The sequence below is a fragment of the Pleurodeles waltl genome, chromosome 9 (genome assembly GCF_031143425.1).
Source record: "Pleurodeles waltl isolate 20211129_DDA chromosome 9, aPleWal1.hap1.20221129, whole genome shotgun sequence".
Lineage (NCBI taxonomy): Eukaryota > Metazoa > Chordata > Amphibia > Caudata > Salamandridae > Pleurodeles > Pleurodeles waltl.
Window position 1 is genome coordinate 889,568,828 of NC_090448.1, and position 27,626 is coordinate 889,596,453.

General features: G+C 42.4%; 1 protein-coding gene across 1 annotated transcript in view; it reads left to right on the top strand.

Moving 5' to 3' along the window:
- Positions 1–27,626, top strand: part of UNC79 (unc-79 homolog, NALCN channel complex subunit) — a 770,017-nt gene that overhangs the window by 520,866 nt on the left and 221,525 nt on the right. Inside the window, exons 39-42 of the mRNA XM_069208227.1 lie at positions 39–151; positions 239–324; positions 1,631–1,804; positions 10,268–10,336. Of these exons, the coding sequence (XP_069064328.1) occupies positions 39–151; positions 239–324; positions 1,631–1,804; positions 10,268–10,336 (442 nt within the window). The remainder of the gene's footprint in view (positions 1–38; positions 152–238; positions 325–1,630; positions 1,805–10,267; positions 10,337–27,626) is intronic.

Consider the following 27,626-nt stretch of genomic DNA (forward strand, 5'->3'; position numbering starts at 1 on the left):
TAACAACAATCACGACATGTTATTTTTTTCTAATTAAGCATGATGATTCCTGGTAATGCTGCAGGTGTGGCAAAACAATTTCTCCGCTGCATTTTCCATCAGCTGGCTCCCAATGGAATCCTTACCCAGCTGTTTCAGAGCAATATCAAAGGTAATGTACTGTCCGCAAATGAGTTTCTTGCAAGCATCACCGAACACCATATGGAATAAAAGCTGACAGTGGTGCTTTCCTTTCCAGATGGAAGTTTTTTACGAACATTAGCCACCTCACTCATGGATTTCAGTGAGCTGAGTTCCATCGCTGCCCTGAGTCAACTGTTAGAGGTAGGATTGAGCTAAAGAGTTGAGAAAAAGTTTTGAAAACTAGCAGGCTCTGAGGCCGGCTTTATGAGTGACTTGAATTTAAGGGTAGCTAATACCACACTCACTGTTACTGGTACCAGGGGTATTAGTAACACTAGGTCCGATTTTTTTATGGGATCGTACACAAAAGTGCCTCCATGTAGGCGTCAGCTTCGTTATAATACATGAGATGCAATAAATAAAAAATATTTCTGTGTATGTAATAAATGTCAACGCGAACCTTGCTTCATTGGTAAGAGCATTCATGTGCAATATGACGCTATTGGAAATGAAGTAAGTTCAATCATTTTCTGCACGGGGACAATTCAAGATGCTTTTTTTTTTTACCGACGGGAGTGCATCACTTTCAGAAGTTATTAAGATTATTTAACAAACATTGATCAACCAAGACATAGTCAAATATCCCTTTGGCAACGTTAGCCTAACCATCGTTCGTGTATCAGAAAGATTCTTTAAAAAAAAAAGTACTAAGTAGGTCTTGTTTTTTTCCTAGCTTTCTAGCTTAACCTAACGCAGTACATTCTGGTTTAATTTTTTGTGTCCAAACCTGAAGACTAGGGTGACCACTGTATGGTCACTGTATCCAGCCGGAACTCATCTACAAATCTTTGATTTCAGATGTGTTATTCTAATTATTTCGATGGAAACAAAACAAGACAATACCCAAAATGTATTAGACGTTTACACAAGGCCCAGAACTGCAAAACATGTCCCTAATGATCTGGAAGGAGGTGATCTTACTGAAGGAGTTGCTTTCTAAAGCACCACAACCGAGTTAATTCTGGTTAGAATATGCCACCTGTGATAGGAATGGTGTTTTAGATTTGGGTCATGATGAGCAGTTTAGACATGGATGCTTACCTCTTGCTGACAATTGATGACAGGCATATCATTATCACAGTCCCCCACTGACATTGAGATAGGATGCTAAGTAAGTTTTAATGCGTTGATATTTGCTTCTTTAAGTTCAGTATAGTTTATAGGGAGGGCACAGTGCTACCCTGTGTGGTTGATCCATGAGTGTCAAACAGTCAGCAGAAATGGCTTAGTGAGCTGAATGGTCATCGATCACAAGTCCAATTTCCAACAGGGCAGACTTAGCTTTCCATCTTTTGAAGGTAAATCAAGTATCTTAAACTGGCTAATAGTAACACCGGTTACTTACGCATTTAGAAATGCCAAAGGTGTGGGATTGTGCATAGTATAAAAAGTTATAATTATTAAACATATTGCTTGAAAATTGTGAATTATCTTGCTCTTTTCTTAGGGTCTGAATAACAAAAAGAACTTACCAGCAGGTGGAGCCATGCTGCGGTGCTTGGAAAACATTGCTACTTTTATGGAAGCTCTGCCCATGGACACACCTAGCAATCTCTGGACTACCATCTGTAATCAATTCCAAACATTCTTTACAAAGCTGCCAAGTGTTTTGCCTCTAAAGGTATGTGTATATGAGACATGATTCAGTTAAATGCAAGGGGTAGTGGAAGTGACATCTTCATTCTCTATGGCAGCACATGAAGTGGCATCATATTACTCTAGACCCTGATGTTTTCCAGGAGGGCATGTCACATGACCCTAGCATCACACTCACACTCTTACACCCATTCATATTTGTTCTCAATCACACGCATTCACTTTTAATCCCACTCATACTCTCACTCACTGACACTAGGCCAAGGTTTTGATAACGCTTGCACCATGTTTGTGTCAACCCAGCATCTTTCATTGCTCTTCATTTTTCCAGCTTTGTATGTGTATGGCATTGTATAGCACACATGCAAAGTAGGTAAAGCCTTAAAGTGTTTTTCTTACATCAGAAGGGACCTGTTCCAGTACAAACACCTTCGTTTAGAGAATGATCTTAAGTTGGTGAATTTCTATTGCAGGTAGCATCCAACACTTGAAACACAAGCAGGTTTCTATCTATACCATGCTTTTGTAACTGGGAAAGGTTAGGAAACGTTGGCATATTTCCTGGGTTATGTGGGAAGGGTTTCTCCAGCTTAAAAATATATCTTTCAGTCGGGAAAGAAAAGTTACACAGTCTATGGCACTTTAAGACCTCAATAAACTATTTTGAATTTTGCATCAAGTGGACATTTTGTGCTACGAAGTACATGTCGAAATTTGCAGCTGTAGATTTCCCAGAGTACTCCTAGCATTCTTTGTGACTTTCTAACAAGTTAGAATTTTGCACACTATTGAGAAGTGCTCCTCAGGGATCAGATTTCTGACTTTGCTATTTGGGGCTATGTGAATCAGATCCAAATAAATGCAACTTTTGTGTACTGGTAAATTATGTTCTGGAAACAATTACCATTCTGTTAATATTGGTTCAATAGCTCCTCAGTTTCACTCCAAGAATTATGAAAACCATAGAAAAACATCTTACGTGAGATCACTCTAATTTATAGCATGCAATCCAAAAACCTAATGGTGTTGCAGCCTCCATTGTCCACACCACATGAAATGAAAATAAAAACTTACATTGACTTGTTGCGGTGATGCCTATAGTTACATCAACAGTTTAGATTACGTGCCACTGAAACTAGAGGAAATAGGGCCAGAACATTAGATGGGATGATGCACTATGTGGTAGCATTTCTGGTCTGCATCTTTGTGAATCTACCTCTGCAATGCACTCCAAGCTTATTTTGAGACTGTGTTTGCAGGTGGGGTCCACTGGCACTCATCTGTGTGACTGATACTTTTATTCATGAGACTTTGACCCAGAGCAAGAGAGCGAAAAGCACCAGATGGAGGAAAAAGGAGGAAGAGAAAGATGAAAAAGAGTAACAGAAAGCATCAATAGAAGAAGTACCTTCCAGAGTGAAATAAAGGAGTTAGGGGAGTATGGGTTTGGAAGGAAGAGTTATGAGGTGGACTTAGAACTACACAGTCTTGGTATTTAGCAATCCTGCCATTCATAAGTGCCAGCGTTTGGCTTCTGAGAAAAACAAAACTTTGGGCCCAGTACTTATTTTATAAATTAACCACTAAGTACGTGGACACCTTTCACACTCTAGAGCAAATAGGGTTGAAGAGAGCTATGCACTCCTCCATATTTACAAATCTGTTCATTGTTTGCTCCTCAGCAAAAATTAAGTTATACAAAAAGTGATGGGTGAAATGTTTAAATGTATCTATGCCACTGGTAATTACTTGGCCATATCCCAGTCCATCTTTATTTTGTGCACCATGCTACCTCAGCTGGGACCCAATCATGTGCAAATCAGTTTTGACTGTACTCCAGTAGGAAAAGTCCAGCCTGAACTACCAGTACAGGTCCTTCCTGAAGCAGAACACAAGCATCACAAGACTGATTTTGCCCTGGTAGGAGCTATCCATTGAATTATAGCATGGTTCTAGTGGTGCAAAGTGCACAGGACCCACATGTTGCACTGAGGACATCACACCGAAGTACTAAGGGCTCTGCAAGTATATAAAAGTCTGCACAAAAATTAATCAGCCTGGCTATTCGTACATCAGTAACTTGTAGGAAATGGTTGTATAATCTTGTGAAAAGGTCTGCACAATATTTCCGCATTCAGATTAGACTTTGTAACGTGTCAGCCCTGGCACTGCGCCTTTGAGAACTGGGCAAATGTCGCCAAGAACATGTTTTTTTGTCAGCTAGAAATCTGATGTATGCAAATCTAAGAGACACCCATGTCATCTCCCATTTTATGGTACGAAATCTGAATAGAATTATGAATCGCTTTTCAGCTCAGGAAATGCAGATATTTAAATTACATATCTGCTTGTAGATAAAAGATGCGAACCATTTCAGAAATTGATCTCTCTTTTCGTTCATTGGTAACAAGTGATAGCATTGGGTAAGGGGATTAATTTTTGGAAATATCGTAATCTGATTACAATTAATATGCATAACATGTCGTGCACTTTATTTCCCTTGCAAATAAGGCAGCAGCTTCTTTTCCTTTATGTTAGAATGAAGTCGCAGTCAGATTCACAAAAATAGTTTAAAATGTATTCTCATTGCTTTTCGCTATGTTTTAACTACATTTCAGTTTTTCTTCTCATTTTCTAAGAATTTCAGGCTTACTCCTGGTAACCTGCAGCTGTTGCTATTTCCCAGGAGCACTTATAGGTGTAAACATTCTGCATATTGTGCATGCGGAAATGTCTTGCTAAAGTGAATTTGCATCTCCATTTCTCCCATGGGGAAATATTTGGGAGTGTTCCTTGTATTCCCACACTGAAAACTGATTTACTCCCTGTTAGACCTGACAGCCTTAGAGTGGTCACCCCTAACTTTTTGCCTGCCTCCCTCTACTTTTTGACACTGTTTTTGCTGGTTTTAGGATTGCACACTTTACCACTGCTAACCAGTGCTAAAGTGCATATGCTCTCTCCCTGAAAACATGGTGAAATTGGCTCATACCCAATTGGCTTATTTAATTTACTTGTAAGTCCCCAGTAAAGTCCACTACATGTGCCCAGGTCCTGTATATTAAATGGTACTAGTGGGCCTGCAGCACTGATTGTGCCACCCACATAAGTAGCCCCATAACCATGCCTCATGCCTGCCACTGCAAGGCCTCACTGCCAATTCGACTTGGCATTTAAAAGTACTTGCCAAGCCTTAAACTCCCCTTTTTTTCTAAATATAAGTCACCCCTAAGGTAGGCTCTAGGTAACCCGAAGGGCAGGGGGCTATCTAGGTAAAAAGCAGGACATGTACCTGTGTAGTTTATATGTCCTGGTAGTGTAAAACTCCTAAATATGTTTTACATTCCTGCTGACTGGTGAAGTTGGATCTAATATTACTATTTTAGAAATGCCACTTTTAAAAAGTGAGCATTTCTCTGCACTTAAATCCTTCTGTGCCTTTCAGTCCACTTCTGGCTGGGTTAGTTGACAGCTCCCTTGTGCATTTCACTCAGACAACCCCAAACACAGGATGCTCAATCACACTAGCCCATATCTGCATACTGAATGGGTCTTCCTGGGCTGCGAGGGTGGAGGTCCTGACACTTACATGTCAAAGGACAGTGGTCTGCCCTCACACAATGGACTGCCAACCCCCCTACTGGGACCCTGGCAGACAGGATGGAACTGAAAGGGGACCTTGTGCACTTCTAAGCCACTCTTTGAAGTCTCCCCCACTTCAAAGGCAAATTTGGGTATATAAACTGGGTCCCTGACCCTACCAACTCAGACACTTCTTGACAAGATACTTCCTAGGAAAGAGCTCTGAACCAGGACCTGCAACCTGCCAAGAGAAGCTGCCTGGCTCCCCAAAGCACTCACCTGGGCTGCTTTGCTGTAAAGGACTGCTGCCTTGCTGTTGCCCTGCTGCCTTGCTGGCCTCTGGCTCTGCTGAGAAGTGCTCTCCAAGGGCTTGGATTGAGCTTGACTCCTGTTGCTGAAATCTCGGGACCAAAACGACCTCACATTCTGCAAAGAAATCCTTATGTGCTGAAAATTCGATGCACAGGGTGCTGGAAACGACGCTCAGCCTGCACCGTGATGAGAAAATCGGTGCACAGCTGAACCGGAACGACGCAGCCCAACTTCCGGAGTGAAGATCGATGCAGTGCTTCCGTTGCAACTGGAAATTTGCTGCACAGCCCACTGGATCGACGTACAGCCAAGCTGGAACAACGCAGCACGACTTCTCGGATGGAGAATCGACACAGCTCCTGCTGTGCAACAGAAAATTCGATGTAACATGCTACTGGAACGACGCAAGCCTGTGACTTTGCCCCACATGCCCAGGATTTCCATGCATAGAACCGGGATCGAATGATGTTAGTCCCGTGTTGCGGGAAAAGAAACAATGCATCCTCTGTGTGTGTGAAAATCCGACTCACACCCTATCTTTTTCCACACATCTCCTCCTCTGTGATCCTCGTGCATGTAATTTTTGACACACACCAGGTACTTTGAAAAATCAAGCATTAATTGTCCGTTTCTTATTCAAAGACTATTTTGCAACTCTTGAAAGTGACATTTCAACTTGTATTTATCAAATCTTTCTCATTTTGACCTTAATCTACTCAGACTCCTTCAGGGTCACCGGGAGCAGCATTGTCCTTCATGGCATTATGGGAAGAAGGATGAGGAGTCTGATGTTGCTTAGGTCAGAGAGTCAAGTACTAAAAAATACTCTTCATAATTCAAAACAGTGTATTTCTGAGAACAATGCTATCAGTGAACCAAGAGTAAAGCCATTTGTCTTTTGCCCCTATACGTGGCCTACAGTGTTACTGTAAAAGGGGTAATCCTTTGCTTTTTTTCATCATACTACCCAAACTGATGTATTTCAAGGTGTTCTCATATCTTGATGAAAGGAAAGAAGGCAGTGTGAAAAAGTAATAACCTAGGATCTCACAATGTGGTTAAATGGAAGCCGGATTGATGAAAGTTTTCCTTGTTCTTATTGAACATTTCAGCCACTACATGGTTATCTCTTTCTCTCTCCTGTTTTAGATCAAAGCTTAGTGCTTTATGATTAACTGTTCAATGTGCTAAATCAGTGCACTGTGTTAAATACATTTGGGGTATGCACAGGATGTGGGACTATAGCCACAGCTGTCAACTTTGGAACTGGGAAACCAGGTTTGAGTCTCTGCAACTGCTCAACATCCTGTGTTTCTGGGCATATCACTTAATCTCACTGTGCCACAAAAATTAATGTGTCCCTATGTAATGTAACTGCTGCTCATGTAAAGCTCTTCAATAGCTTCAGGTCAAGTTTGTGCTAAATAAAACTGCCAAAAACCAAACCAACAAGAATAGCGGCTGTAGTATTTGGAGAGAGTGATGTTTTAATACACAAGCTAAAATGAAAAGTTTTAATGCAGAAGTGAAGTTATTAAGCCATGAAGCCGTGTCTCCAATCTCAATCCATCCATTCAATGATTGGACAAGGTTCTGTAATGAAAAATGTATTGTAATACACATCATAGCTTGGATTTGTTTCAAAACGTTCTTTGGTGGAAGTCCAAGCTTGCCCACTCAATGCACTCACTTACAACATGCAGTATGAGGGCCAGTCTGACGAAATTTGCCAGGGCTGCTTTTAGTTCCCTTTCTAGAAGATCCAAAATGATGTTGTGCTGAGAACTACACATTTCAAAACGTTTGACCGTGTGTTGGAAATGCAAAAAACCCTGTGCTTGCTGCCATTACAGCAAAGGGTCTGCTTAAAGACCCTTTGCCTACTACAAAAAGTCTAGCTACAATTGTATGAGTGCTCTAGTCTACCTGGGATCATTTTACTTTACTAGTCTTTGGAGATTGAGGTCTCTTCGTCTGTTACAGGTCCCTTTGTTAGATGTCGCCATGTCAGAGGTCACTCCATGAGGTATTTGGGTCTAAGCACTTGAGTTACCTTTTTCTTTAAATATGGACTATTCAAAATTATTTAGCTTTCAGAAACATGTAGGGAACCTTTATATGCTGCTGATGCTCTTTTTCATCTGGTTTGTAACTCTCATCTAGTTTCATATTTTATGTTCTGCCTTAGGGGTGAATATTTGAAGTATGAAAATAATACATAAGACTAAAGTGATGACATCATTTAGTTATAGAGGAGATAAAAATGTTGAGATGAATAATGTAGTTCTCATGGTCCTGATGTAAGGAGGCGATGTTGGGAAATAATTCCAAGTTTTTTTCATGAACGCACACTATACTTTTCGTTCTGCTAACCTGATGTTGATCCACCGCTCGTGATCTTGGAGGTCAGCAATTGGCATTGTTATAACTTTTAGTTTTCAAGGGAGCCTCTTAGCACAACATTTGAAGGTGAGTGCTTGGAGGGTTATACCCAGTGGGTTTGTGATTGTGCACACTATTGAGGGTGTATGCTCTCAGGGGTTCTACCCAGTAGATTTGAGATTGTTCACACAATTAAGCGTGTATTCTTGGAGGCACTAATGCTAGTTGGTGTGAGATTGTTCATACCATTGAGGATGTATGATTGGAGGTGCTAATTCCAGTAAATGTGAGATTGTACACATCATTGTTGGAGGGGCTAATTCCAGTGAGTTTGAGATTGTGCACACCCTCGAGTGTGTATGCTGGAGGAGCACCTGCAGTGAGTTTGAGATTGTATACACTACTGAGTATGTATGATTAGAGGGTCTGATTCCATTGTCTATGGAATTGTGCACACCCCTGAGGGTGTATGGTTGGAGAGGCAACTGCAGTGAGTTTTACATTGTGCCTAACATTGAGGGTGCATGCTTGGAGGGTCTAATTCCAGTGGGTTTGAGATTGTTTCGCCCATTGACGGTGTGTGCTTGGTCGTGCTAATGTCAGTGGACTTGAGATAGTGCATACAATTAAGGGTGTATGCTTGGAAAGGCTAATTCCCGTGCGTTTGATGTTGTGCACACCATTGAGGGTGGATGGACTAATGCAGTGTGTTTGAGATTGTGTAAACCATTGATGGTTAAAGCTTAGATTGCTAATGCAGTGAGCTTGAGATTGTGCACACCAATGAAGATGTGTGCTTGAAGTGACTAATATCAGTTGGTATGGGGCTTGTGAAAGAGATCACCACCATAGTGAATAGAGATAATCATTGCAGACATTTGCTCACTTTTCTGCTTTTATTTAGGCAAATAATATTTGATGGTGTGTGTGCATTCATACAGGTTGTGGGTGTAGGAAAGGTTGTAGCATGCTAGGTCTTTCTGAATTCAGACTTGCTAAGTTTAATGGCAGTACACTCAGAGAATATTGATGAGTTAATGTACCTGGTAGCTTGGTGTAATGATGTTGTCTATGAAAACTGTCACTTTATGAACCTCTAATAGTAGCTTTCAGTTTTCTTCTATGTGCTACTCTTCATAAGACTCCCTAGTGCTGAGTTTCATATTTCTCTGCTGTGATGCACTCTTTGGTTGTGACTCTTCTCCTCCTCAAAATCACTCTTCTTGGGTACCCAATGAATGTTATTCATCAGCCTGCTCTGCTGTGCCCCATAGGTAAGAATCACTAGTACATTACTGTTTAGGATTCATTGTTTTTCTGCATTGATGGGGGCTCCAGGCCAGCCTCGCCCTGTTTGTCACATTGATGACGACCCCTGGGACAGACTGGGAACCTTCCATTGGTACCTGGCCTCGTCCATTCTTCTCAGGAAATGACTATCTGCCTCTACTGCAAATTTGAACTATATGCTATGTTAAGGTGTAAAACAAGCACTGTACAAGTTACACGTCCCACCCTTCCCATTGCATCCTGATCTCTTGACTATGATATCAACTGGACTAAATACACCATGCTATTCTGCATTATACATCCAATATTTCAATATTCTTCAGCTACAACAGAATTGTGCTTTTAAAGCATTCAGCTTCTTCCTGAAGCTATGCTCATACTCTATCAATTGTGGTTCTATCTCATATGCTGTGATCCATCTTTCAGTTGTGGTTCTACTTCATATGCTGTGGTGCATCTTTAAGGCACTGACTGTTACGGTTCAATCTCATCCACTGAGCTACATTGCTACATAACTAGGGAGCCCAGTTCAGTTTCCTCGTTGTATGTCTCCGTCGTATGTCACTAACTGCATAATGTAAAAGTTGCTTTTTAAAGACCTCTGCTGCATTGTCTGAGAGCCACCTGGTGTTGCTGTTCCTCTGCTGATAGTGTGCCTTGTCTATAAGGCTGGGCCACTTGCTCTTTGGTGTAAATATTGACTAAATGTATACTTTGGGTTTTATTGTGATGCACGTGTAAGATGCCATTGGAAAATTTCACTGTGTAATCCTGTTGATGCATCAGAAACTTTATGCATTCTCACATCATAGATTTTTTGTTTAAGCCTTCTCATGCAGAAATTCAGTTGTCAAACTACATTTATCTTTGCATGCGCTTCTTTTAATATTGATCTGCCTTCATTAATTATATATTTTCACAGTGCTCTTTGGACTCCAGCTTAAGACTAATGATTTGTCTTCTGAAGATTCCAACCACAAGTGCCACCAGGGTGAGTAGAAAACCGTTTGTCATTAAAACATTTGGAAACACACATTAAAGGTTTTGTGAAAAGGTCTGAGTTACCATCCCTCAGTCCTCCAATAATTACCTTAATGATGTAAATATACTCTTCATTACGCCTGGGGTCACACATTAAGCTACAGTTACACATATAGCATGGTGTTAATACCTGTTTTCTGTGTTAATTGGAAACGTTCTCTCCACTCTCTACTACATAGCTTGGAGTGACACAGTGCCTGGTATATATTGGAATACCGCCCACAAGTTCAGACACCATTCCTTGTATTTCTCAATCCGTCCAAAGCCCCAACAACCATGTTTCTTTTCCATGACTTGCTCTGACCTGTGATGGTACATCGAAGCACTGTTTGTCGCACAAAAAACTAATTAGCCATGAGATTGGCAGCTGTGCTCTACAAATGCATGGTTTAATTATCTTTTGAGCAGAACAGTTAACTGAAATAACATTCCTCCCAGTTAATTGGTGAAACAAAGTTTGGTATCAAAAATGTTTTTTTTTTATGGGGAGTCACTTTCGTCAAAATATTTTTGCAAAAGAACAAAATGGTCCACACCAAGTTTCTACTGTTATTTCTAAATTAGTTTTTCCTACCTCTGTCCTTCAAAATCATCCACATTTTGACCTTGAGCAAATATATTATTTTGGAAACACATCTTTTGCTTGCCTGGTGACTTATAGCTGATTTACATTTAATTCTGCACAGTTGTTGAGAGTTCAATCGTCAGAGGTGCTGCTAGGCTTGCACATACCTATATGGATCTGTTCATAGAGCTCTGCTGAGTTCCTGGGAGCTGCGGATTAATACATTCTACTCTGTCGCTTCAGAAGTGCTGTGTGAGTTGAATTTGCAGTGAGCCCGCTGCTGCTCTTGCCATTACTACTGGCTGTTTTTTTGGTTTAGGTGTTCCAGAACTGATGATGTATAATGGGTGAAGTCCTTAATGCATGGAAGGGTGGTATATCAAGTAGGAGTCATCGGTTGAAATGTTACCCTAACACCACAATACTGAATTTCCAGCTTCCAATTTTAGGGTCGAAATATGGTTGATGCAAAGAACTTGATTGTTGGAGCCATGTCTGACCAAGAAAGATATAGGTTAGGATTGCTTTCAATGGCTATTGTAGGCAAGTATCTGTCTTACATGCTATGATTTATGATGCCATTACCAGACTGCAATTTGCAGGTAAATTATAAAGCTAAATAGCTTATAGTGGCACCAGAAAATAACTTGCTTATTTTTTTATGGGTCTGTCCATTTTCATTAAATAAAATTGTAGCCACATTCTCATGAACCAAATAATTTTATATCTAACCCAATTGTATTGTACTACAGTATATATAACCATACTCTAAAAAACATAAAATACAAAAAACAACAACCATCAATCGAAATTCAGCTTTGTGCAAAGATCTGTCATAGTTATCTATTTACTGCTCCTTGCAATATTCTTCAATTATGAAGCCAGTTACAGTACTGCCAGAGGCATATTCAAAGTAACAAAAAATTCTGTGCATGCTCTAATTGTCTGGTTAGAACTGGCATTAAACCAAGAGACTCAGATAACCTATTTGGATTTCTAATAGACAAAGTTGTAAAATGTGTGACATTTGATTCCGACTCCTAGTCATACATTCACAATTCTTAATTATTTCATCTTTATCAGAATCCCTGCTCCTTTTTGGAAAGACTGGTAAACCGATTTGCATCCATAGCAAAAGTTTTCAGAGCATGGGATCAGGAACTTTCTTGACAGGTTGCAGGTTCAGGTTCAGAAGTGTCTGAGTTGGTGGGGACAGGGACCCTGTTTATATACCCAAAAATGCCTTTGAAGTGGGAGAGACTTCAAAGAGTGGTTTTGAAGTGCACAAGTCCCCCTTTCAGTACAGGTCTGTCTGCCAGGGCCCAGTAGGGGGTTTGGCAGTCCATTGTGTGAGGGCAGGCCACTAGCCTTTGTAATCTAAGTGTCAGGCCCTCCACACTTCCAGCCCAAGAAGACTTATTCAATATGCAGATGAGTGCAGGTGTGACTGAGTGTCCTGTCTTTGTGGTTGTCTGGGTGAAATGCACAGGGGAGCTGTCAACTAACCCAGCCCGGAGGTTGATTGGACGCAGGCTGTAAGGCACAGTTGGATTTTAAATGTAGAGGAAATGCTCACTTTCTAAAAGTGACATTTCTGAAATAGTAATATAAAATCCAGCCTCACCAATAAGCAGGATTTTCTATTACCATTGTAGCCATTCTAAATATGGCCTGGTTACCCCTTTCTGATCAGAATCTACCCACTCAAACAGTGTATGGGGATAGTCTTAATGCTATCATGTGAAAGGAGCAGGCCTAACAGTGGAAAACAAATGTAGGGGTTTTCCACCACCAGGACGTATAAAGCATACATTTACATGCCCTGCCTTTTACCTACATAGCACCCTGTCCTATGGGTTACCCAGGGCTTACATTATGGGTGACTTATATATGGAAAAAGGGGATTCTAGGGCTTGGCAAGTACTTTTAACTGCACACACAGGCCTTGCAATGGCAGGCCTTGAGACATGATAAAGGGGCTACTTATATGAGTGGCACAACCAGTGCTGCAGGCCAACTAGTAGCATTCAATTTACAGGCCTTGGGCACATGTAGAGCATTTTACTAGGGACTTACAAGTAAATTAAATATGCCAATTGGGAATGAACCAATGTTACCATGTTTAAGGGAGAGAGCATATGCACTTTTTCACTGGTAAGCAGTGATAAAGTGCACAGAGTCCTAAAACCAGCAAAACAGTGTCAGAAAAGTGGAGGGATTCAGGCAAAAAGTTGGGGGGTGACCACCCTAAGGCTATCAGGCCTAACAACACTCCTCTATCAGTAGTTACTACAATACTGGACAGATCCTAGAAAAACTAAAATGTACTGCACCTTTGCTGTGATGGTAAGTAATTGTAATCCCAACTCTACACAACAGTACAAGGAGATGACAAAAAGCTTTTTTTTACCAATTTCCCCTCACGTTTATCAGAATTATAATTTGAATGAATGTAAAGTAATCACCGGATGACCATAAATAGCAATGGAAAGATTTTATCATTGAAGGGTTTTCACTATGCAGTGATTGAAAGTCACCAACATAGTATGTTATGTGTTATCAAAACTCTGAGTGGTGCTAATGCATTACTTGACATAACATCCCTGTGTGACTTCAACAAAAGAGAGCTTGAAAAAGTTACAACTCAGTATTTATATTTCTGAAATGTTTCGAATTTCTTCCCACCCATGAACTAGGTACCAGGCAAATAAGGGATTGCTTTTTTGGTTCACTTATATTCAGTGTGCTAGTACTACCATACTGAAATAAGAGATCCAACTGTTATAACCCTATTTTGGTCCTATTAAAGATGAGTAAATAAACATGTGTAATAGTACTGTCAAAGGTGCTGACTCATCTCTGGGAGGAGAGCTACTAATATAGCTCAAAGTGTAGGGAAGATCATGTAAAAACAATTTAAAAAACAGCAGTGACTGCATACATCCCTGCTTGAGAACATTCGTAATAAGGATGGGTCCTGACAAATTTCCAGGACGGCTCAGATAAACTAGTGACCGCATAAAATTGTGAAATTGCTTAATTACAAATAGTAATCCCGGGGAATTCCATATAGTTACACCACCAATGGTCCACATCCACTGGGGTAATAGTTCCTGGAATTCTATGTAGCATTTCCCTTGCTTGCTTTTGTGGACCTCCGGGCTAAATACCATAAATCAAACGCATGATGTATAGTACTAGAGTGGGCATGGAACCTCTGTCTTCAAAGATATTAACTTGTTTTGCATTATCTAGTTATTCAAATGATAGAGCATATGGTTTGCAAAAAACATGGCCTCCTACATCCAAAGGGAAATCAAGCAAATTGTTGCAGGATCAGATCTATTTCTGTTTTTGAAAATTGATTTAAAATGTAATCCCTTCCAAGATCATGGGAGCTGACCAGGTCTAATAACTTTTAAATAGGGCTAACAAAACATAGTCCACCAAGCTAGTTTTATTTTGGCTGTCTGAATACTTCAAGACAAGGGGGTTCTACTAATTTCTGAAGTTACTTAAATGTTCGGATAGTTTACTCAAACTTGTAATTTATTTTGAATTTTACCTCTGCTCCATATGAATCTTCAGAGGAATTGTACAAAGTAAACACGATCATTAAGATCTAGTACTGTCTGAAGAAAAGCACTTCTTCTAGCCATGAGTAACTAAAACCATCATTTGTCCATTAGATCTAATTACTTTATCCACTGTTTGTCATTCCTGCCTGATTTCTTCTTGCTATGTAGTCTAAGGAACTTTTTAAAACCAAATCAGTTTTTTTAAAGTCTGCCAAATTATTCTCATTTCATAAGTGCTGGTATGTGCAGAGTTTTTCCACAATAAGAGTCTTGTACAGCATTCACTATCCAACCAAGATGGAATTAATTTTCTTGATTTTAATAGCTACTGAAATTATATTATTATGTGAACTGCTTGCATAATGATCTTGAGGCTCGCCATACAAACCCAAATCTGAATTTGGCCTGTGACACTATACATAACAATTTACGTGGTAAATCAACGCAATAACAAATCTTTTCCTAATTATATTTATATTAGCAGGCAAGCGGAGATTTTTAAAGGGTCTGAATGTAAAAGTTTCACACTGATTCCTATAGGAAAATGTTCAGTTTGTTCATAATTTAAGATTCTAAGTTTAAAAAAAAAACTTTTTATTGAACAACAAAACAGCCATCGTACAATAGTGCAAACGACAATAAACTGCCCATTGATTAGCTGCCACCCAGAGACCAGTCTCTGTAAATATCAAGTTGCAAGGGTACACACATTGATCAAGCGACCACCCCAGTCTGACAGTCCGGTGCTGTCGAGGTCCAAACCGCCTCCCACCTGCACACAACCCACCCAGAGTCATCCTGTGGATCTATAGACTCCCCACCCGCCCCAGATTTTCTCCCACTTCTTGGGGCAGCCCCCGCTCTCATATATTACTTTTTGAGCACTGCAGCACCAGTCCTGGTCCGTCTCCGAGTCATGTATATTGGGCAGAGATGCAATACCCCATGTTCATGCAATGTTGCGTTTGGCTATTATCGCTGCAATGGCCAGCCACAGTGCGTGCTGTTACGACCATTGTTCCTTCCCTGTGACATTCAGCAAGAGCAGCCTAGGGTCCAGTGGGACCTCCCTCCCCAACACCCGAGCCGCCACCCCAGTGAGCCCCCTCCCAATAGGTCTTTATCACAGGGCAGGTCCATAGAATATGATAGAAGGTGACCTCCAACCCACACAGCCGCAGGCACGGTGTGGTCTGTGCCCTGCCCATCTTGTGCAATACCACCCTAGAGCAATATGCCCTATGTAAAATCCTTATCTGGATCAATTGGATTCGCGCCTTGATCGCCATCACTCTGGGACACTGTCTTCCCTCCCCCCAGACCTCATCATTCAGTGCACCCATGTCCTCCTCCCATTTGGTGCGCATGGTGGCCATTGTGTCCGGGAAATTGTTTAATAATTTCTTATACAGTAACGAGAACCAGGGGCTCCATCTGAAGGCGGTCCTCTAGGGGGGGCCGCCTCTGGCAGCTGTTCCCCCACCAGGATTTAGCGACCCAGCGCATGCCGCAGTTGCAGATATCTAAACTGCTCAGTTCCAGCCATGACGTATTCCCGCTTCAGGTCTTTGAACATCACCATTGCCTGACCTCTCCAGACGTCTTCCAGATGTTCAATCCCCAGAAGAGACAACCCGCGGAACCCTCCAAGGGTCTTTAAGTCCCCCAACAGATCGCTACACCACAGGGGAGTCCTGGCCGACAAAGTAGTTCCCCACCCAAGGAAGCGGGAGGCATCGCACCACGCCCTCACCACGGATGCAGTGTGCACCGGCATATAACGCCCGCTCATATCCCCCTCTACCCATCGTCTGCCTGTCCACCCGGAATGCTGGGTCCTCCTGGTCAGCAAAGGCCCAGTCATTGACCGTCACCAACTGCGTCACCCAGTAATAACGAAGAGGATCCGGAATCGCCAGTCCACCCTCATACACCCCAAGTTCCAATTTCTGCAGTGCCACCCGAGAGCAGCCACCCTCCCAGAGTAGCGATCTGATGTCCCGATCGAGACGGTGGAACACCTCAGCCGGAATCTTGGAGGGGGTATTCTGAAAGACGTATAACAGACGCGGCAGTGTCATGATCTTGTAAATGACCGCTCTACCCATAAGAGAAAGGGGCAGAACTCTCCATCGTGCCACGTCCCCTCGAAATCTGTCAAGCAGGGGCTGCAGATTCTCGCTGAGGAAGCGCTCCTGATCCCTTGTCACATATATCCCCAGGTATTTGAAGTTTCCTGTGGAGATCAACACATCACACCCTGGGGGGGGGGCAGGTGGGTCTCTAGCCAGAGGGAACACCAACGACTTGGCCCAATTGATCTGATAGCCAGAGTGATCCCCGAATATGCGAAAGATCTGCTGGATCCTGCAGACCGACCATCGGGGATGGGTGACATACAGCAGAATATCATCTGCTTATAGGGCAATACGCTCCTCCCATGTTGCTCCCGAGTCAATGCCCCTAATCAGGGGGTCCTGCCTAATCCATTCCGCCAAGGGCTGAAGCGCTAACGCAGATAAGATTGGAGAGAGCGGACAACCCTGTCTTCTGCCCCTATGTAGGGCGAAGGGTCGTGACAATGTTGCATTGACCCGCGCTCAGGCCACCGGTTCACTGTATAACAGCCTGATCCAGGCCAGGAATCATGGGCCTACACGAAACCTTTTAAGGACCACAAAAATACAAGGCCATTCCACACTGTTGAATGTCATTTTTGCATTGAGGGACAGACGCGCCGCCTGCCCCTCCGTCCAATGGTCCATCATGTGTAAGACCCCGTAAAGTCTCCGCAAATTCAAGCGCATCGATCTGAATGGTATGAAGCCCGATTGGTCCGGATGAATGAGCTTAGTAATAATCGTGTGCAATCTAGTAGCCAGGACCTTTGCCAGGACCTTGATCTCTGTATTTAGAAGGGAGATGGGCCTGTAGGAGGCACATTTCTCAGGGGGTTTACCCTTCTTCAGGATCACTACGATAGTTGTGGTCCGCGAATCTAGCGGTAGCGCCCCTGCCTTCCTTGCCTCCAGAAACATGGCCAACATATGGCGTGTTATCTTGCTTCCCACGCATTAATCAACTCCACCGGGAGTCTGTTCGGACCTGCCGCTTTACCCGACTGCAGCCCCCCCAGAGCCGCGGTAACCTCCTCCACTGTCAGCTCAGCATCCAACACTTCCCTTTCCTCAGCTGAGAGCCCTTGAAGCTGTATGCCCTGTAGGAGGTCCACGCAATCCTCCTCCGTCATCCGAGTCACCGCGGTATACACCTCCTCGTAGTATGCTGCGAATGCCTCCACTATGGACTCATTCGTCTCCCAGAGGCTGCCGCCCCTAGACTCTACCGCCCCAACCCATGAGCGTTCCTTGTCCCTCTTGTCCAACAAAGCCAACAGTTTATTGGCTTTGTCACCCACACATAGAGGCGACGCTGGGCCGCCAACGCATATGACCACGCATGTTGTTCGGCCAAGGCACGCAGCTCATAGTGCTTGAGTCGTTGCTGGTGCCGAAGGTCGCCCTCCCCATCCCCGTCTGCCTCACAGCAGGCCTCGAGAGCCGTGATCTCCCGCTTGAGGTCAATTGCTTGTAAATTGCACTCCTTTTTTTCCCGCCAATCAAGTCTTGCGCGTGGCCCCTGAGTTCAGTTTTAAGGGCCTCCCAGAGGATATTCATTGAGTCCACAGACCCTAAGTTCTCCTCAAAATATTGAGTGGCCATAAGATTCTAAATTCGTGGCACAGAGCAAAATGGTTACTGCTCACAGCGACAAATTCAATCAGAGCCTTGAGTAAACCATGAATGTGAGTTCCACATGCAGGAGAATCCACAATCAAGCAACAATTATCAAGATTCAGAAGAATATTTGCAATTACAGCTCCTCTTGAGTTTGACTTTACTAAGGTAATAGGATGCAGAATTTGTATCTAATCTACAAATCCTCTCCAACATCCACTTGCCGTTCCCAACTTTCAATCTCCAAATATCATAAACTTTGCTTTAGAGAAAGTTGTTTGCACATCCTGAATAGACCTTCAGAAAGGTCAGCCAATTGATGAAATCCCACTTAAGAGCAAAATGGCTTCAAATATATTTTCACTAGAATGATCTCCAATTGATTCCCTGGGCATTTGGGTTTTAGATTAGCTCCTATTATACTAGTACTTTAAAAAGTGGTCAGTGGGCATTCAGAGAAATCCAATTAGATTTTATTCAAATTTAAACTTCCCCAGAAGGGATGGCCTCAAGATGATTTAACTACATTTATTCATGCAATTGTAAGGACATTCAGGTAAGTGGGTTCAGTCTTCCATGTCATTTGTAGGAGCAATACAGAGGTATCAACCAGCATATCAATTCATGTGGTGTGTTGTTACAGCACACAGAACAGTGGCTATTGCATGAGACTATTTTAACAAAGTGCAGATAGAAAATAAACCTGATGCCTAGGACCCAAATATAACTCTGGCAGGTTTAAAAGGCATTTCTTCTTTAATGTTTTAACAAGTAGACAGATGATACCTACTCCCATCCGGGGGAGTACTAGCATCTTGGTCTTTGCTTACCTCCTTCATCCAGGGGCAGAGCATATTGCTGTAGCCAAATTAAACCTTTATCTATATAAACTAAGAAGTTGCTAGCAGTGTAGAATATGCTTTATCTTAGAGTTAATCCCTATAGTGCTGTGTAGAATTCCAGGAACTATTTGACCCTGTGTATATTGACCATTGGTGGTGTAAATTACCAAGACTAGGGAATGCTCCAGGATTACTGTTTCTAATTAAGTAACTCCACAATTTGATGCTTTCACTAGTTTATCTGAGCCATCGTGAAAAATAGAAGGAAACCAGGCCCCACTAGGAACATCAGGTTCTCTTTTACCAGTCTTCCCTGGCTACTACCAAGTGCTGGGTTACCTTCACAGTGAAACATACAGCATTCAAACACATATCTGCCCTTCCAGGCTCGCAAACTGCTTCCATTACTTACCAATGTAAAATCAATCACAGTCATACACTTCTTCCTCCAATGTGCAGTGACAAGCCCAGAAGGTTATAAGTAAGAATGAATGCTCAGTTTCCCTAATTATGCATAGAAATTTTACTTGATCAGTGCACACACCAACAATGTTGGACCTACAAATGAGACATTCATTGCAGCTTAGATACACCCCAAATTCCCACGTATGAAAGTGGGTTATTCAGATGTTTCACACAATCCAGTGACAATGAGTGTGAACAAGGTACCATGACTTTAACAGCTTTTCTGAAGTCTACCTCTGGAAGGTAAGTCTTGAGGAACAGTTTTAGCAAGGCGTGTTCCTAAAACCCAGTTATGGTGGATGAATACAAGCAAGCTTGGCTCATTAATTAGGTTTGCGCCATCAACCCATTCTTAGATGTGGATGTGTTTAATTGTTTTGGTGTTAAGAATTAACTCTATCTTGAGGCACCTTACTTTCTGATAGATACTCAGCATTGAGCCTTGGATGATGGTAAGGCAGTCTTTCAGTCAGTTGATGTCACTGATTAAGAAGGTGATTGTGTAAAGTTGTCTGCCTTGAAGAAAAGGGTTTATTTTGATGCATCAAAGGGTAGGATTTTGATCACTACAATGTGTAGGTTGAATATAACAAGAGGAAGGTTAATTTCTTTGAGGGCTTGAAATGTCTCTGGTACCCCTGAGATCTGCAAGAGTTCATCTAGTTGAACTTGAGGGGTAGGAGATTAAATATTCCTGGAGGTAAGCGATAGTCATCCTAGCATAGACGTGTTGAAGTCCATTAGTGAAGACATATTGTTTTATAATGTGTGATGGCTGACGAGATCAAAGCTTGATGATTTAGGAAGACCAAGACACAGTGGTACTTGCTGTCAGTAAAAAGTAGTAGAGTGCCAGTGAAGTTTGGGTTGGTTGTTGTCCTCATATTTCATAATAGTCTGAAGCAAGATTGCTTTGTGCAGGAGGAAGAGGGTATTGATTTGTTTTTGCTGACTGAAAATGATCTTTCGATTATTTTTCTGACAAAGGTAAAATATGTCATAAATGGTAGTTTGCAAAACCATCCGGCTTAGGTTACCTTTTTTCACAATTGGGAAAATCTATCCTAATTTGACTGCATCTTAAAAGTTGCCTTGTGCACAAGAAACTTTGATTATGTTAATAAGTGCTGAGTGCTTTCCATAAACATTGTATAACTGTGTCTGCTCTCCATAAACAGAGTTAATAGCTATGGATGAGGAGATGTCTTCTTACATGAAGGAATTTGAGTGTATGGTGGATGTTCCCAAGTTCATTAATTTATTAGACACATTTCTATGTGCTGTGTGGCAGAATTGGATTTGCAGTACATGCTTGCTTGGCATTATCAATATAGGGCCTAAGTCTGCCACGTTTTTCATTTAAAAATTAGTCAATTTAGAATGTGTCATAGTAAGATCTGGTGTAGTGTTTATGGGAACCTTTGGTAAACTTTACTCCTTCTGTTTGAGGCTTTATTGATTGAGAATGTGCAGCATAGAGTGTAGTTTTGGAGTTCTGGCAGTTCGATCTGGATTGTTCCTACTGGAGCAAGATCAAGACTGATTTTCATATGGCTGGCTCCAAACTGAGGTGGCGTGGTCTACAAAATAATGATGGACTGTTACGTGGCCTGAGTTATTACAAGTGACTGAGTTTAATCGAAGCACTTCACCTATCACTTTTTTGTATACTTCAATGTGAAGACCTAAGCATGGCGGGTATGCCCAGACATGGCTTCCATATTCAATGTGCAACTGGAACCAAACTACATAAAACTGAAGGGGCCCAACCATGTCAAAACTGGTCTAGGAGGCTTGTGGTCCAATTCTGGGAGGACTTGGCCTGGCATTTTGGGCTGCACTATAACTATTTGAGCAGGGTCAAGACTTATTTTCATATTACTCTGTTGAAACAGAGGTGGTTAGGTGGGCAAAAAAACGATGGACTGCGTTGCAGCCGTGCATAATTCCTAGTGGCTGAAATTATTTCAAGCAATCCACCCATCACTTTTTTGTATGTTTCTGTGCATGCCGCCTACAGTTTTCAACTTAATTATTCAATTTTGAAACAGAGCACTTTGGTTTTACATTGCATTGTGTCAAGTGGTGACGAGTTGTAGTGAATAGTTGAAATCATCAAAATAATAGATGACTGAGGGCTGCCAGGGTAAAAAGACTTTGATTAAATGATTGATAGAACTCTACTTGAAGGACTGATGTTGTTTGGTGACTTTAAGTTTTCCATGGTGGATTGATGGCTAATGTTGGACATGAAAGTGCTTGCAAAGTCATGGGTAAGTTCAGTGATGTTAAGGACTGCCAATTAAGGGTCTGCATGGCATTTCGGTCAAGTTTGTGAGTGCCCATAATGGTTGAAGAGGGTTTATCTTTGATAGTAGATTGTCTGAATAGGATAATATAACAGAGAAAGACATTGTTAAAGTAAAAAACAGAAGCAATGGTGTTTGAATTATTTCAATGCCTGGTCAAAATTGTATTCATCCTTGAGTAATCAGTGTATTTTAGTAATTTTATGTTACTTCTGTAATGCAAAATGACTGAAACGTATGTGTTTGTGCCTGCTTACATAATTTAGAGTAATTTGGGGTAAAATGCCTAATACAAACGCACAAGAACAGAGCACGAGCTGCTGCTGTTTCTGTTCTGTTGGTTTAGTGCTATTTTCTTAGCACAAAATGCTTTATTGGGTCCATTTTAGATGTAAAGGTGCATTTTGTGCTAAGAAAATAGTGCTAAATGCAGGGTCATGCTAATCACATAATTTTGCATAATCTCATGTAATTGTGCTGTTATTTCACTTCATTGTTCTTCTGCAAAGTGTGCAAGATACTCCCAACCCTAAATATTCTCCCTGTTGAATGTTTTATTAGTTCTCAAGATTACTGTATTTTTGGTGTATGGTGGCTCTCTACATGTTTGATAGGCAGAACTGGCAGGTGAGGAGCGTCATGGCATTGAGGGTTGAGAGTCCTTGGACTGTGCAAAGCCAGAAGAATGTATTGATGCAGGAAAGACCTTCTTCAGTTTTAGGTGTTTAATTGTATAATATAACACGTAGGAAAGCTGGTGTCACAAATGCATGGTGAGGTGGATTTCACTCAGGTTTCTGTGATGAGAAATGACTATATTTAATTTATTGTGATGGTGTCCTGATGTGTGCAGAATGAATTCGCAAAACATGTGCACTAATGAACATGATATTTATGGAACATTTTATGCATTGGTTGTGGTTTCTGAAGGGTGAGGCATATATGGTGTTGTTGGTGTTGGATGTGTGAGAAGGTTGTGAATGCGTTTGCCTGTGGGATTGTGCTGAGTGATTTCAATAACAAGCTTGTTGGATGCTCAACCAACGTCAGAGAAGTGGGGGATCTGGCCTCTGGACCTTTACAGGACCTAACAGTAACAAACAGAAAGTTACCTCCTTTTGCCCTTTGCGTGGCATGTCACATCAACAGCGAATTACCTAAGGTTACACATAACAATGAGCTTGTTGAGGGTGCATTGCCCTGCCATAACTCAGCATCTTGCCATGTACATATTACATCATTAAAGACATATTACTCCCCGGTGTTATACAAAAGCCATGCTCCAATGTAGATATACATTACCTACATTAGGCCTGTAGCTTAGTAACATATCACAGTCATTTTGTAAAAAAGGATCAAACTCCAGAATCCATACATCAGGTTACACCACCCTCTAGAACCCTCTTGTGAGGAGTTGCATTCCTTCAGATTTTCCACCGCATATCGTGCTAGGGAGACTCCTCTGAGCTCTGCTCAGTTTTTTTCTCAGAAATCCTGTTCTGAGTTTTTTTTGGACAACTACTCTTTCACATCAACCTTTTATTGTAGTAGTTGCTTCAAGCGGACCCGTGTGTCAGAGGCACTAAAAAAGGTGTGCTTTAGACCTTGTGCTACCTGTATGAAGAAGAGGCTTCATATTGATGACCCACATAACACCAATGAATGTCCAAAAAATGCACTCACGAAATCATCTGAGGGCTCCTCTAAATCTCACCGCCAAGTTGGTAAAAATGAAAACAGATTCCTTGTCAAAACCTAATAAGGAATCTCATTCTCAGCCCCTAACACCACCTCTGCAGGTCAAGCACAAGTTCAAGAAACCGTTGTCTGCGCTATTGACGACGAGGTCGTCGCCTACATCACCGACGACAACGGCTACTGTCATCACCATTTCAGTACTGACGGCAGCGTCTGTAGAATCATCATCGATGGTATTGACATCTTCGTCAACGGTACGCCCCATAACATCGCTGCTGCACTCTCCATCAACGACGCGCACTTCTCGACAACCATTCCATCGTCGACGCTGATGCTGACGGACACCCTGTCGACGCTACTGATGACGGACACCTTGTTGATGATGCCACTGTCGACGCTGCTACTGTCAACGAAGATACTGTCAACTACAAGCCCTTTGGCGATGCACCCATCGATGACGCTCCCGTCGATGACCCATCTGCCTATGACGTATTAACGACGCAACTGCCGCCGACTTTGCATCTATCATTGACGATCATGAATGTACCTGCAAAGAAACAGAGATCATCATCACTGCCTCTTTTGTCATCTCCTATGCAGACACCCCTAAAGGGACATAAAAGACATACATTAACGCCATCTATCACGTCTGCTAGTAAAGTTTCACATCTACTACCGTCCCACTTGTTGGATGACGATGATTCGGATGAAGATGGTTTATATGGCATAGCCAGAAGCCCTTCCCAGTTGTCAGGAGTATTTGGACAACGACTCCTATTACAACCAACAATATTATTCCCAACCAACTCAGCCACAACAGGAGCCGGTATGTCTCCCCTCTGCATTAGTGTCTGATCTGCAGGCTATATTAGCGGATTACAGAGATCGCTTCCCTGCAGTACCCTCATCAATACAACGGCATCAGCCTACTTTGACACCTACAATGCCACAACAACCTCAGGTCAGTCCTCTGCCTCATCCAAGAACTTCCCCTCAAACAATACCTTCTCAGGTCGCAACTTCTTCAGATGACGAAGGGGAAGAGGGTGAGATCCGCACCCATCAGGACGAATGGGACAAATATATTATCCCTACACCTGCGTCTCCCGTTCAGCCCACAGTGTTATCCCCCCCCCCTGCCGGGAGGATATAGGAGGTTTTCATAACTTGTTAGAAAGGGTGGCCTCACATTTTGATGCCATCAGCGCAGCAGGATTGTTTCCTATATGTTCTTAAAGAGCCCTACAGAAAGACAATCAGAGCTCTCCCTATCATACATCACGTCTGGAGCCAAGGGCTAAAGATTATGTGCAATCCTGCAACAGTCCCGGCAGTTCTGCCTAAGCTAGACAAAACGTACAAGGCCACAGATAATGCTCCGGCATGCCTTACAGGCCATCCTAAGGTGGACCCTGTAATTTCACACTCAGTGCAACGCTGCTCCAGAAACCCTTTTACCCCTTTAACTTCACCATGAGATAAGGAAGAAAGGCGACTCGATAATATTGGCAAACGTTTTTCTTCAATGTCTGCCATTGTAGTGTGAGAGGCAAACTCGTTGGCCATACTGGGACGGTATGATAGGCAGCTATGGCTGGATAGCTCACAATATTTGGAGGAGCTGCCAGAAGCCACGAAGAGTGAAATGAAGAAAGTATTACTTGAAGGACAACGGTCTTCTTCTGAGATCATTGACTGTGCTCTTGATATCGCAGCCATGGGGTTTAGACAATTTGTTGGAGCACCACTGTTAAGATGGCAAGTATGGCTTAAAGCCACTAATTTCTGGCCTGAAATACAAACTAAGATTTTGATTATGATGGGGAAGCATTATTTGGGAAACACATCGATGATACCCTCCAGGCTACAAAATAGGACACAGATACTTCCAGATCACTTAACACTCTCCAGTTAAGGAAAACTCCTTTTCGGCGAGTAAGGGGGAGAAGCCAGTTTTCATTTTGTGGAGGATTTCAGCAATATAGGTACCAGACACACCCAGCCATTAGCCACTCCACCAGACCTCAGTATCAGCAGCAGCAGCCACCTTCACCTGCTTCCGGGCAGGCCCCCACAAAGAGGAAATTCTGGCAGACAGAGCAGGGATTCCTCCAGTAGACAATAACAATGTTCAACTGCCAGCCACCTTTCGCTGCTCCCCTGTAAAATGTCATGGAACTCTCAAGAATCGCATCCCTTGTTGGTGTCAGATAACCAAAGATCAATGGGTATTATATATAATTTAATTGGCCACCTTCTGGAGTTTTTTCAGATGTCTCTACACACGCCACTCTCTCGGATGCAACAGAAACACCTACGTTACTCAACTTGGAAGTGGAAATTATGTGAACAAAGGAGGCAATAGAGTGTGCCCTTGTCCCAAAGGGGGAAAGGTTTTTACTCCTGCTTCTTCCTGATTTGAAAAAAGTCTTGTTTATGGAGGCCAATACTGGATCTAAGGGAGCTAAACAAATACCTAAAAAAGCAAACCTTCCGCATGGTCACATTGCAGGACATCTTGCAATTACTCAACAGAGATGATTACATGGCTTCCCTGGACCTGCAGGACGCCTACTTTCATACACCCATTCACCCAAATCCCAGACGATTTCTGAGATTTGCGTTAGCCGGCAACCACTTTCAATTCAAAGTACTCCCCTTTGGCCTCAAGTCCGCACAACAGATTTTTACCAAATATTTAGTTACAGTGGCAGCTTACCTGAGAGGCAATCAACACCAAGTCTTCCCATAGTTGGAAGATTGGCTGGTGAAGGTGCCCGATATTCAGGCAACATGACAAACCGTTGCAGGAACCTTGCATCTTTCCAACCAGTTGGGCCTTAATCTCAATTGAGATAAATCAATGCTTCAGCCATCAAAAAGGATAGCATTTGTGGGACTTAAATTAGACACACAGCAGGCCAAGACATACCCAACATTGGACAGGCAAGAAAAATTGATCGCATTAGCAAAGCGCATGCAGAGAAAAGTCTCTTTCAGTTCAATGATACAAATCATTAATAGGAATGATGTAATCTTGTATCAATCTTATCCCACACTGTCGACTTCATATGCGCCCCCTATAAGAGGAGTTTCACAAACAGTGGATTCAAGCACAGGGATCATTCAACAAAATCATACAGGTAACTCCTTAGATGGTAACATCCCTCAATTGGTGGATAATCCGTACAAATGTCTCAGAAGGGTGGCAGTTCTTGCAGCAAACTCCCCCATTAACAATAACAACAGATGCGTCAATGGACGGATGGGGCACATATCTGCAGGATCTTCAAGTGAGTGGCAAATGGCCCATCTCTTACTGAGCTCTCCATATCAACCTTCTAGAACTGAAAGCAGTGTTCTTAGCGTTGCAAACCTTTTCCCCAAGGATTGGCGGAACATCAGTGCTTGTAAGGACGGACAATACCACGACAATGCACTATATTACCAAGCAGGGGGGAACTCGCTCCCAGCTTCTATCACAGGAGGCGCAAGCCATATGGAATTGGTGCATTCATCATTTGGTACACACAAAAGCAGAACATGTCCTAAGCCATCAGAATGCCATCGCAGATTCTCTGAGCAGGCTAACAACATCTACCCATGAATGGGAATTGGATCAGCACATGCTGAACAAAATGATCTGGCAGTGTGGCAAGCCGAAATTGGATCTTTCATGACCTCCCAGAATGCCAAATGGCAGTTTTATGCAAGCTGGTATCACCAGAAGAGGTCGTGGGGGGATGCATTTTCAATTGCTTGGGTAACTTCTACTAATGTCCCTGTGTCCACCCATAAATATAGAGCCAATTCCATTGCTGCTTACCATGAACCATGGCCAAGTGAGACATCCGAATCCCCAAATCTCTGAAATTGTCTGCATGGCTCTTGAGTTCATTGAGTTCAACCATTTAAACATCCCTAATGACTGCAAAGAAATACTAGCCAGGGCCCGGCTGGATAGCATGAACAAGACATACCGCCTTAGAGTTAAAAGATTCTGTTTGTGGTGCAAGTCTGCTAAGGTATATCTTCTGTTCTCCGCT